Consider the following 14,032-nt stretch of genomic DNA (forward strand, 5'->3'; position numbering starts at 1 on the left):
ATACATGGTTGCAGGATTTCATTATAAAATAAGATTTAATATTAAAAAAAAATAGAAAATGCATCAAATTCTACACATTGATTCACTCTTAAGCCCTCATTTTGCATGTAATTCAATGATGATGCATTATAATCTGCTGAATTTGACTTGTTCTTCACTTATTTCTTTATAACCTCCCCCTTCCCTTTTTCCCTCAAATCCAGGCAACAATGAATCCACACATGCATGATGCATATTCCATACGAAAGCAGTTTATTGCACCACAAATAGTAACTATAAATTATTGGATATTGAATGTATTTGCATTCATATTTGTTCTCCAATCACCACCAATGGCAGCCATATTCAAAATGATTCATGGCTTTAGAAGAGTAAGAACTGTAGAGGGATATCAAATACTGTATTCAGGATTGGATGAGTATCATGCACCATTGATGTAAGTTATAATATAATTGCTATGCTTTTAGTAAAATAAATATATCCCCCCCCCAAAAAAAATTTTTTTCCCTCTTAGTTATTGGTTCTTTTTCTTTAAACCAGTATATTCTTTTCCTTTCTGTATATTTTGGTTTCTCTTCCCAAGAAACCAAATTATGTTTTATCACATACCTATCTAATATGAAGATAGAAAGCATAAAACACATTGTTATAAATTTAGATGGAGACTGAAACTTATATGGAAAAAATTTAGTTGATGCAAAATTTTTTCCTTAGTATTCATTTTAAAAATTTTTTGGAATTTACAACCATGTTAAAAAAAACTTTTTTATTATCCTGACGTTTCGATCTTCACATCAAGATCATCATCTGGAGCGTACATAAGTATACAGAACAAGCTGAGTTACATCATTAACTGTAAGCTAGAGAAACGATGATTTGATCAAATGTTATTCTACTGGCGTGAACTCTGGTGAATAAAAAAAAAAATAAATAAATAAAACTTTTTTTTTTTACATCAAGCTAAATTCTATTTTTATGACAGGAATAAACATTCTTTTAGATGGTTTTCTTTCAGAAACAATTGGTGTCCTATTTTTAGTATTACAATTCCTATATTTGATTTACAATACTGGATTTTCTACAGTCCTGTTAATAGTTGTTCTTGGTGAGGAAGGTCGAATATATGCCTTCCACATGTTTGGGATTTTTAAACCATCATTGTTGTTCAGATTGGGGTGGTTGCTGATAATCTTGCAGGCTTCCTTGAATTTCCATTCATACCATGTTCTAGTTTGATGTAGACAGCTGGCGGTTTTGCAGTCAATTCTGTGTAAGGTATTCAGGGCATGATCAGAAAAGCCAGCTTCACCATAATTATTATTTAATGTGTCGTTTATGTTCTTTTTGTCTAATAGGAATAGTGCATCCTGTTTCTCCTATATATGGTATGTTGCAAGTACAGTAAATCTGGTATACTCCAGGGTGAGCTAGTGGAGGGAGTGGGTCTTTGGATGAGTTGAGTAAGTTGAGTAAGTTTTTTAATTTTGCAGGAGGTTTAAAGGTGGCTTTGAGGTTGTACTTTTGTAGTACTCTGTTTATTTTGTCTGATATTCCTTTAATGTAGGGAATGGTTATAGTTTTACTGTAGTCTGGTTTGTCTTTGTTTTTTATTGTGGTTTTGTAGAGAATTGTGTTTATATTATTTTGGCTGTATCCATTTTTTTGTAGGTTATTACTGATAATTTTAAACTAGTCTTTCAGTGCCTGTTCACTGGAACAAATCGTTTGAGCTCTGTTTTTTAGCGTGTTGATGACACCTAGTTTTTGTGTCGGGTGGTGGTAGGAGTTTGTGTATATATTGTCTGGTATGTTATGTTGGAGGTTTAATGGATTTTTTACAACACTCAAAAAGAATTAAAATAGAATTTAATACTTCCTATATTTCGTCCTAGTCACTAGGACATCTACAGGGATTACAAAAACAATTAATGTAACATGCACACAAAAACTTACAATACTAAGCCCAACCACGTGGGTGACACTAAAGTCCTATCTAGGTGGAGCGCCCTCTAAGGGCGGTTGTAGGTGGCCTGGAATGTAAGGTGGGACCTCTGGTGATGAGTGTTTCCCAAATCTTCGGAAGCTTAATGCAACCGTATTTATTTAGATTTGGTTGGTTTCTGAGAGCTGCTGCTGCTTCTAAGAAAAGTCTCTCTTTCTTGAATTTGCTGTGGTGGAGCATGGTGGTTTTCTTCTATGATACTCTGTGGGTAGTGTCCAACACATGGTCAGCCAAGCCTGAATGGCCATAGTTGTGTTTAACGATGTACGACTTATGTTCCTCCAGGCGGATGGATGCTGATCTGCCTGTCTGTCCAAAGTACGCAAGTTTATAGGAACAGGGTACTTTTGTGAACTCCAGGCAGAGAGAGAGAGGAGGGAGCTGATCTTTCATAGACCGGATAAGGGTAGCAAGTTTGCAGTAGGGCTTATATGCTGTGTGTAGGTTATACTTTTTTTTATTATCTTGGCTATTTTTTCCGAAGTGCCATGGATGTAGGGTATGGTGATGGCATTTTTAAAATTTTGTTGACGAGAGGGACGGGGAATGGGGGAGGAATTGATTATTTTTTTGATACTGTGTTCACTGTAGCCATTGGAGAGGAAAGTTCTGTGTATGTGGTTAAGCTCAGTAGTGAGGGTGGTTCCACTGGAACAAAGATTGTGGGCTCTCTTGGTAAGAGTTTTAATGATGCCATATTGTTGCGAGGGGTGGTGGTGGGAGAGTTTGACTGTATCTGCCTGTGTGTGTGGGTTTTCTGTATACAGTGAAGGCAAGTGTATCATTAGGCAGGCGTGTGACTAAGTTGTCTAGGAAGGGTAAACAATTGTTCTTTTCCTTTTCCATAGTAAACTGGATTCTTGGATGTAGGCTACTGAGATGACTGAGGAAGGAGTCTAACGTGTCTGGGCCATGAGGCCAAATAGAGAACACATCATCTACATATCTTAGCCAGATAGACGGTTTGAGTGGGGCTGAGTTAAGCCTCTACACAAGAATGTCTGGTATATGTTGGTTTTCGGTAAACAGTGAAGGAAAGATTGGCCGAGGGAAGATGTGTGATAAGTGTATCCAGAAACGGAAGTGTGTTGTGTTTTTCAATTTCAATTGTGAACTGTATGCATTTGTGTTGTTTGTTTAGGTGGCTAAGGAATGTGACTAATGTCTGGCCATGGGACCAGATCGCGAAAACATCGTCAACGTATCTAAGCCAGACTGGGTTTTAGAGGGGAGGAATCTAGGGCAAGTTGCTCAAAATGTTCCATGTAAAAGTTAGCAATTGGGGGGGATAATGGTGAGCCCATGGCTGTGCCTTCTTTTTGTAAGTAGAAGGCATTTTGCCATACAAAATAACCCGACCGTAATACATGCGCAAAAAGTGCCGTGATATCTGGAGGGAATTTGTTTTGTAGGAGAAGGATTGTCATTGATTGGGACATTTGTAAAGAGGGCAGAGAGATGTCAAAAACTGACTAATAAATGATCTTTTTCTAATGTAATGTCTTTGAGGTTTGTGAAGTGTTGTGTGTTTTTGATATAGGAGGGGGAAAGACCTACCAACTCCTTGAGTGTTGCCGCTAATTTTTTGGCTAAGTGATACGTCAGGCTATCAATTCCTTCAACGATAGGTCTTAGCGAGGTGTTTTCTTTATGAATTTTTGGTAGCCCGTAAATTCTAGGGGAGCGCGCATAATGAGGGAACAGTTTTTTTGATTGTATCTTCGGGCCATGTGGTAATTGATTTAAGTAGTTTCTCCGTTTTGTTTTTTGTTCTGTTAGTTGGGTTGTAGTTAACTAGTTTATGTCTTATTGTCAGAGACCAGCAGATTCATTTTTTCTATATAAGTGGTACGGTTTAAAATGACGGTGGCATTTCCTTTATCGGCTCTGGTTATTACTATGTTCGATTTGTTTTAAGTGATTTTATCGCTGTTAATTCGTGTTTAGTTATGTTGCTTGTTATTGTTTTGTTATGGTTTAAAATGTTTGCAGTTTCTATACGTATTTTGTCTGCTATGTTATTAGGTATGAATCTTATTAGGAAAGAGGCCTGAGATTTCAATTTAAATTTCCAATTGCAATTGAAAAACAAGTGTAGTATCCGTTTCTGGATACTACACCTGTCACACGTCTTCCCTCGGGCAATCTTTCTTTCACTGTTTACCGAAAACCGACACATACGGGGCAATATATACATATAAACTCCTACCACCACCCGACACAAAAACTAGGTGTCATCAACATGCTAAAAAACAGAGCTCAGATGATTTGTTCCAGTGAACAGGCACTGAAAGATGAGTTTAAAATTATCAGTAATAACTTACAAAAAAACGGATACAGCCAAAATAATATAAACAAAATTCTCTACAAAACCACAATAATAAACAAAGACAAACCAGACTACAGTAAAACTAAGGAATATCAGACAAAATAAACAGTACTACAAAAGTACAACCTCAAAGCCACCTTTAAACCTCCTGCAAAATTAAAAAACTTACTCAACTTACTCAACTCATCCAAAGACCCACTCCCTCCACTAGCTCACCCTGGAGTATACCGGATTTACTGTACTTGCAACATACCATATATAGGAGAAACAGGATGCACTATTCCTATTAGACAAAATGAACATAAACGACACATTAAATATAATTATGGTGAAGCTGGCCTTTCTGATCATGCCCTGAATACCTTACACAGAATTGACTGCAAAACCACCAGCTGTCTACATCACACTAGAACATGGTATGAATGGAAATTCAAGAAAGCCTGCGAGATCATCAGTAACCACCCCAATCTGAACAACAATGATGGTTTAAAAATCCCAAACATATGGAAGACATATATTCGACCTTCCTCACCAAGAACTATTAACAGGACTGTAGAAAATCCAGTATTGTAAATCAAATATAGGAATTGTCCTACTAAAAATAGGACACCAATTTTTTCTGAAAGAAAAACATCTAAAAGAATGTTTATTCCTGTCATTATAAAAATAGAATTTAGCTTGATGTAAAAAAAATAAAAAATAAAAAGTTTTATTTTATTTTATTTTTTTTATTCGCCAGAGGTCACGGCAGTAGAATAACATGTGATCAAATCATTGTTTCTCTAGCTTACAGTTAATGATGTAACTCAGCCTGTTCTGTATACTTATGTACGCTCCAGATGATGATCTTGATGTGAAGATCGAAACATCGGGATAATAAAAAGGTTTTTTAACACGGTTGTAAATTCCATAAAATTTTTAAAATGAATGCTGATCACCGTGTAACCCTAAAAGAAAGGATTTTCCTTAGTATCTAAGCATGTTAAGCACATTCACAATGGAACATAATTAAAGATATAATTAAGAATTAGGAATTTACAGGTTGTTTTTTTCTCCTCAAAGTGCCCTGTGTTTGGTTGAAATAGCATGTTCAGCTAGGTCAGACTGCTCAAGTTCTTGATACTGGATATAAGATTTATGTTCTTTGCGATGGGTGACTGCAGGTCTGTCAGACTGCCTGAAGTGAGACAAGCTTTAGTAGCAAGTGATCTGATAAACACTTAGAAAGCTGAGCAGAGGAAGTTTATCTTTAAATGAGAAAAGAAAATTAGAAATCTTCCTTCCTGACAGGATGAAAGGACACCACAAGGTTGAAAGGTCTCGGAACTTTAACAATACTTGAAGAAATTCATTTAATACATGCAAGTAGTGGAATCTTGGAGATTTCTTCTGGAAATCGAAACTGAAAACCTAAAGCTTAAAGTCTCAATTTTAGGAATGAGTGAGCTGAGATAGGTAGGCTTTAGAAGAGTAAGAACTGTAGAGGGATATCAAATACTGTATTCAGGATTGGATGAGTATCATAAGTGTGACACTTATATTTGGTGCAGAGATGGTAAATGCTTAGTAAATTAGAAACACATAAGGGCATATAATGGAAACATATAATATCATGATGCATTAAATTAACTATAATACAGGTTTATGCATCGAAAAATGAAGAATCTGAGAAGAGGAAGATTTTTACTATAAGTTACAGATGTATAGAACAAGTCCCAAGACATGACATTATTATTCTTATTGATATCATGAATTCTAAAGAATTCATCAGAGCTAAAGAACATGGGTTTCCATGGCCACAATCCATTCAGGATGCACTTGACATATTTTTAATGTTTCTACTTATTTTCATTGTCTTCCTTTTTGATGATTTTTATGCCAGTTTCTTACAGCAGTTATTCAATTTAGTTAAGGAATACTCACTTTTGTACTGAATTTGCTTAGAATTATAACATCTGCATAAAGTAAAGAACTGAGATTAACATCTCCAATTTTGATATCAGGTTTAATATCACTTCATAATGTTGATCCATATAGATGATGAATAACAGTGGAGATAATATGCACCCTTGTCTCTCACCTCAACACACCATCTTCTTGTAACTTCAATTCTGACCACCGACTTACAACTTAGGAATAGACTATGAGAAGTGAATCAACTGTAATAAGTCACATCCCTTATTTTGAGGAAGGAATTACTTAACTATTACAAGCATATCTCAGCTACTGTTACTATTAGTATTTGTTTTACTACTCATTTCTAAAACTTTATTTTCAGATATAAGTTTGCTTTGGTCTTAAAAAAAAAAATTAAAACTATATATTGCATAATCACAGACCCCCAAGTTTATCTAATATAGGAAGATTGCTCATGTGATAGCCATGAGATGAATGTAGTGTTGCCTGGTCTGTGTAATCTTTCAAACAGCTGTATGACAGAAGTTAAATGTAATATATGTGGGATTTCACTTGCTTGTGAAAGCTGAAATAGACAAATGAGTAATAAGTTTATTTAACTGAAAAACTAAGTACAAAAAAAAAACGTGTTCTTATAATACTTAAGTCATCTTATCTTTAAAGTATCTGACTAGAAATATATTCTGCAACTTGTAGTTCAATTACTTGGAAGAAGCACCAAGTATATGCATGTTGTGGGTGAGAGAATAAAAGGTGAAAATAAAACTTGTAAATTTAAAATGTCTGCAACACTGAATGTTCTTTTTGAACTTTATGATTTTTGTAGGTTCTTGATAAAATATCACAGGAAAGAGATGAACAGCTATACCTTGTGTCAGTTCGTGAAGAGAATGAGCAAAAGCTTATTTCTCAAGCCAAGCAGGTATGTAGATAACAGCATTCCTGATTGCAAAGATTGTCCCTTTATTTTTAATTAAAATGAGTTGTATGTTAAAAAAAAATTTCATATTTTTAGATGAATAAATGGGGTTTGAGGGATGTTCAATATATAGAAAATTAGTACGAGTGTTGGATGAGTAATTATTATGGGCTTGAACTATGGAGACATAGATTAGAATGTAGATAAATCACATGGCATGAAGAAAATGGTATCTATACACCTACTGAGAGATGATTACTTGAGTCAGCATGTGATGGAGGGAACTTGTGATACGAGAGTATTGAATTTGGTCTTTGTATCAAAAGAGCTATCCATAACCAAGGAGGCCACATTGCCTACAACTGAATAAGTGATCATGTGGTACTGACATTGAAGGTCGCAAAACATGGGAAAGACTCATTAGGGGTATATATGGCACTACAGAGTAGGTGACTAATAAGCTGAGGAGGAAGCATGAAGCTGTGTCATGGCATAAAAATCTGTTAGGCAAAGATGTTAATAATGCATTGGATTAGACTTTACATCCAAGATCATTAAGTACCAGCTACATTCTTTCTTTGTAGAAAACATTAAAAGAAAAATGTGAACAGCAAACCCTGCGCTACAAAAGTTATTCAAGAAAGGTGATCAGCATGGTAAAGAATGGCAATCAGATTATGAGAAGAAACTACACTGGAGTCCAAATCCTAAAGACAAACATTATTCCTGAAGATTGCAACAAATTCAGACAAATCAGCTTGTGGCAATTTGTATGACTGATGAATTTGAGTAGAAAGTGGGTACACCTTCTAATTTTCAAATCGCACACAAAGGGATAACGTGTTAGCACTCAACAGGCAAAAGACTGTGCTAAGCGAATTGTGTTTGAAGGAAGCCCTTTCCATGAAGGAATAAAGTTGCAAACTTGTCTTGTAAGGTCTCAAAGAAAGACATCTAGATGATTTCACATGGGAAAGAATTATTGGAAAGCTTGAATGTCACAGAATTACTACTATTCCCAGATAGTTTGGGATCTCAGAGCATTGTATCCAAGGTCTGGGCAACATTTCAAACCAGTGGAATGTGTTCCAGATATTAAGAGGTAGCCCTCACTCTACTACATAGCATGAAGACAGCAGATTTTTGGTTATAATAGCAAAAAGTAATAGTGGCACCACTCTAGGTCAACATGCATGTCTGCTCCATTCAAGCACAGGAACAGATATCTTGGCAAACTGTGGCAAGACATCTGAGACAATTATGCCTATACAAACTTGTATAGGCTCAAAATTCCTCTCTAGAAAATAAACAAGACCCGAATGCCCTTTCTTCACAGCTCATTGTAGAGCACATTTTGATGCCGTTGTATCTATAAAAATTGAACAAAACGCCAATGAGCTAATCTATTCTTTATAGATGCAAGTTCCTTTAGTTTTTCCTTTGTTTCTAGATGACACTTGTTCTGATGCAAAAGTGGTGCTGCTTACCATTGCAAGAATGTTCTTGAAAGGGATAAAAACAGATGTGTGGAAATGTTATGCTTAATGGATATGCTGAGCTACAAGGAAAAAGGACTCTGACTGGTGAATGATATTGCAAGAAAGTTCAACATGTTCAGTTGTTTCATGGTGCTTGTAGGCAAAGAATTCATTTTTATGGATGACAACACATCACACCATACACTAGCAGCGTAGATACTTTTGGAGACTTGAGGATATTAATCAAATTAGTGGCCAGCACATTTCCCCAGATATTAACCCCATAGAACATATTTGAGTTGCAATAGGAAGATGTACTGCTGCTCAAAATTCCTCTCCAGAAAATAAACAAGACCTTATACTTGCTCTTGGTGCTGAGCATGGTATGACATTGAGCGCTGCAATGCAGTTTGGGGCAGACATTTCCATATTGAAATGTCTCTCCACAGTTTTATATAAGCACTATACATTAATTCCTTAACTATGTCCTTTGGAAATTTATAATTTATAACACATTTTTTGGATAATATAATTTATTAGTATGCTGGCAATAAATTTGTCTACATTTGACTGTGGTCAAATATAGTTCATCTTTAGCTTTTGGACACCAGTGTAATTGAACAGGCCAAAGGAAATACCAGAGTTAGTTTTCTGGGTGACAAGTAAGAGGAAGAATGACTGTAGAAGGTCCACCTTAATTAGTGCTGATGGTTGTGAAGGTGACAGAAGCAGACAAAAGAGTTTAGGTATTAAGTGACCAATTTGCCAGGGTATATCATCCAAGTGAGGTGAGATTACTGCTGTAACATATGTAACAGGGACTAGAGTGGAAACAGGTGAATGAATTGAAGATGCTTAGGATATTGCGAAATCTCATTGCAAAGCTGTGGAATTAAATGGGATATCAGCTTGCATTTGATAAGGAGGTGCATGGAAAGTTTAATATAATGAAGCCTGAAGACTTCATTATATTAAACTTTATTCCAACTGAGTGCAAAGAAGGGAAACAATTTTTTTGCATAAGATAGGTTCTAAGATGGCAGTAGTCAATTATAGATCAGTGGTGGTAAAAGTACTGGAAAAGCTGGCCAAAATAATTCAAAAATGGGTGGATAAGAATATGATACTGTGAGGGGCAGCTTGTCTTTGTGAAAGGTCAGTCTGCCTTAGTAAGTTACTGTTTATAATAGAATGACAGCCAAGTTGGATAAAGGGAATGGCTGCACAATGATACTGCCGGATTTTGCAAAGGTGTTTGGCAGGATATCACTTGGTATATTGAAGAGCAGAATCCAGAAGAAAACAGTGAATAGAGGTGTAATGCAGAACTCTCTGCTTGGACCATTTGTGGATCATGCAAAATTGGCTAGACTAATGATGAGGAGAGAAAGATTTCAACTTTGTGTTTGTCTGGTTTGGACCCATCAAATGTGTGCAAAGATGTCTACATTATAAGACACTAGAGAAGAATAGAGACCTGCAAGTTGTCCAACTGTGTCATGTAGACTGCAAACAAGAGTACAAAAGAATATGCAGGTAGATTACAGGTAGATTATGTCTGTACACAAATGCTAGAAACATCAGAAACAAAGGAGTAGAGTTTGTTGCCTTAGTATGTCTGATTCTGATAGTAGCCAGGTCTCTCTAATGCTACAATCCGAGGTCCTAACATATCGACTAACTGGTATCGAATGTAATGGGTACAGTTTTTTTAGGAAGGATAGGAGAGGGAGCATGCTGCTAATGATATTGGATGACTTGAATCCAGTTAGAGTTGAGACCTATGATTGTAGTACTTCTATTGACAGTGTTTCATGTGGCAATGAGTTTGAAGCCATCTGGTGTAAGGTTGAATCCAACAAGATCAATTACATAGGGGGGGGGGGTTACTGATCTGATGGATTTGTTGCTAGTGAAGAAATGCTTTACCAAATACAGATGATGGGTGCAAAACAGTAATCATAATGGAAGTCTTTATCCAAATACTGATTGGATAGTAGTAAAATATCAAGAGAACAATGAAACTGAATTTATTGAGCTGTTGTGGGACAACTTTCTCAAGCAGTAAGTAACAGAAGGAACTCAAGGGCAGAGTGTTAGATTTGATTATAGTGTAAGAGGGTGTTTCAGTTAAAGACGTAACTGCCTCCGGTTGGTGACAGTGATCATGCAGTACTCACTTAGGATATGAGTTTGTATTGCAAAGGTTACAACTCAAAAGATAATTGCAATGCTGAAATGAACATTTACATGTAAAGATAAGAATGTCGTTTTGTCTCTTTAGTAGGCCTTGATGAGACCTCACTTGGACTATTGTGTGCAGGTCTGGTCTCCTGGTTTCTGTTGTGATTCTGATATACTGGAGTGTTAAAAATTATATCAGGATTGTGGAATACTGATTATGAAGGCAGATTGAGGATTTGTAGACTGCAGACACTAGCAGACAGTAGAAAGAGGGGTGAATGATTGAGACTTATAAACTTCTGAAAAGGTCATATAGAATTTCAATTGATGGAATTTTTCATTTTATGAAGGGTGGGGAAAGGACAAGAGGGCATCCTTGGAAGCTAAGAATGAGTGCCACTAAGAAGATGAGGGCTAGATTTTTCTCTCACAGGATGGTATATGATTGGAATACTTGCCATTGGCTGTTATGAGTGCCAGCAGTGTGAATGAATTCAAGAATAAGTATGATAGCTGGTGCATGTAGTATATGGCCTCCCTTGGCCTTCCATGTGTTTTCAGTTTAATGTAGAGAAATGTAAAATTATGTATTTTGGTTAGATTACACCTAGGAAAAGATGAAGCTAGGGATTTGGAGGTAGTAGCAGATAGTTGAAGTTTAGAGGATATATTGGTAAGGTTGTCAAGGTAGCTCATATGATTACTTGGCTACTGAAAAACAGATATAAGGAAATTGTTATTATTCCTCATAAGGCTTGATACAACCACTATCTGGATTACTGTGTTCAGGTCTGGTCATCTGGGTTTCTTAGGGGGTGAGGATCCAAAGTGGCTGAGAGGATCTAAAGGTGAGTATTAGGATAGATTGAGAGTTTGGGGTTGCAAAAGTTGATTTTTAGGGGAAAAAAGATGGTGAATACAATAAACATCTAAGTTAAAGGATTATATAGGATAAATACAAGAGAAATATTTCAGCACTTGGCTACAGAGGGTAGGAAAAGAAGGCATCCCTGGCAGTTGGTTATCAGATTTTTCTCTTGAAGATTGGTGAATAAATGGAATGAGTTGTCAGTCAGTTAGTTAGGATCACTTTGTCTGTTAATAGGTTCAACAAGTGGTATGATAAATATTGTGTGGATAGTTTGGGTCTTTTGTGATGAATTGTCACATTCCACGGAGATGCCCATACAATAATGATCTTTTTATACAGCAAAATGGCATAATAAATAATATAAGCATTTGTTATATTAAGGCTGAAATCCCAGAGTACTACAGTTCTAATTATAATTCATATTGACCTGTTAGAACAAAAGTTTGTGAGTATAATATGTGCCATTTATATTCTTGATGTTTAGACCATCAATATTGTTATTAGGGTGGTTGATTAGAATTCTTAAATTTGCGCTCATACCAAATCTTGGTGTGTAATGAACAGTTGCCTTGCCAGTCAGTTTTGTGTGAGATTTACCATTGTTATTAAAATGAATGTCATTCATTCGTGCTCCTTTTTCTGGATAGGAATTGTCCATACAATCCCAAAGGATTGTTATGGACAAATTGGAGAGAAAAATTGTAGAATCTAGAGAAATCATCTTCAACCTTGTACATTTAAATAATAATTTAAGCTACAACCTCCCAGACTGTCATTCTGCTGTGATCAAATACTGGCGCTCACAAGATGCTATACGCACGCTCACCCAACAATGTGGCCAACAAAGGAACAGCTTTGAATACATTAACTACAACATTTTCACGTTAAATATGTATAGTGACTTTCCTGTGCTGTTCAGTTTTTATCTTCAATGTTTAATGTTTTTTCTTTTTTATAAACATAACTGAAGAAAAAGCTGAAACGAGTCGTGTGATACTATTAAACCTTTTTCCTTTTCTCTCAGTTTGTCATTCAAAAAAAAAAAAAAATCAGCGAACGCCTTTTTATTCCCGTGTACAGGGAGTAGGCGAGGCCATTTAGCAATATCTAACTTTTGGAGACTGAGTGGGCAGTTCAATCTCCACTGGTACCAATCAGAGATAGATGGCCCAAAGCTATCACTAATTAAGCAGTACACAGTGAAGAGAGACGGCTCAAATGTGCCGCCATCTCGTGGTCACTAACCCAATATACTTAATGTCTGAAATAATGTGGGTTCTATGGTAGATTTTCTTGAGTTTACGGGACGATAAACCCGAGTTTCCGGGAGGAAAAACCCGCTTGCCCATGCCAGAGATAGACTAACTCGGGAACCGGTCGAAAAAAGGCTTAAAAAAATTTCCTCTAGTCGGCGACTAGACTCGAAACCAAGTCTTCCTTCATGCAGTCAAGCGCCGTGGTGTACAAACACCACATCCACTGAGTTACACAGGCTTGTTTGTCAGGAGACCTCCACATAGCCTTTAAAGGAATGTGGAGAACGGACCAGGGCTTCTGACCTAATGTCCAATCTGCACTTTCTCGTGGTGCTCCCTATTGGGTATCTACCTGGATACTGAACAAACGAGGATGGGCTGGCAATTTGGGATTTAGCCGATCATATTGTAATTCTTATTGGCTTAAACCAAATTAAAAAATGATAAATTACAAATTACAACATGACAAAATTTCATGCTGGCTGGGCCGTAGCCTGGTTAAACAAGGACCCGTTGTTTTCACCAGGGAACTAGGAACAGCAATAAGTCAGCTACTGGAACAAATCGGAAAAAACACCCCAACTTAACATCACCAGAGTTAAAGATCGGTACTATCAACATAAGCCTGAATGGCAAAGAAATGGAGCTAGCTGAGGAATTAGATAAGTACCAGATCGATATAATAGGGGTGACTGAAACAATAAGACAAAAACCGGTGATCTTTCTGAACAATAAATACAAAATGTTATATTCAGACAATGACAATCAAGGAAAAGGAGTAGCTATAGTATTCAACACTAAATAAGAGGCTAATCTTCTTGAATGGCAGACAGTCCCAAGTAGAGTGATATGGGCAAATATGAGAATGGGGAACTAGACAATGAGACTTATTTGTGCCTATGGTCCCACAAAAGGTTCTACTAAGGTAGAAGTGGAGGAAATTTTTTAAGGATTTAGAAAAAGCAACTGACACAATGAAAAATGAAAAGTTGGTCCTTGTTGGGGATCTAAATAGCAGAGTAGGAAATGATTGTCAGACGTACAAAAATATTTTGGGAAAATTTGGAGAAAAGAGC

General features: G+C 36.4%; 1 protein-coding gene across 2 annotated transcripts in view; it reads left to right on the forward strand.

Annotated features, from left to right (window-relative positions):
- LOC150109817 (kinesin-like protein KIF11) overlaps nucleotides 1-14,032 on the forward strand; it is a 575,645-nt gene that overhangs the window by 284,275 nt on the left and 277,338 nt on the right. For both annotated transcript variants that reach the window (XM_090396826.1, XM_090396834.1), the window contains exon 13: nucleotides 7,075-7,170. In XM_090396826.1, the coding sequence (XP_090252952.1) occupies nucleotides 7,075-7,170 (96 nt within the window). The remainder of the gene's footprint in view (nucleotides 1-7,074; nucleotides 7,171-14,032) is intronic.

The sequence above is a fragment of the Typopeltis vanoorti genome, chromosome 1, assembly GCF_054136105.1.
Source record: "Typopeltis vanoorti isolate ZY-2024b chromosome 1, IOZ_Tvanoo_1.0, whole genome shotgun sequence".
In the NCBI taxonomy this organism is placed as follows: domain Eukaryota; kingdom Metazoa; phylum Arthropoda; class Arachnida; order Uropygi; family Thelyphonidae; genus Typopeltis; species Typopeltis vanoorti.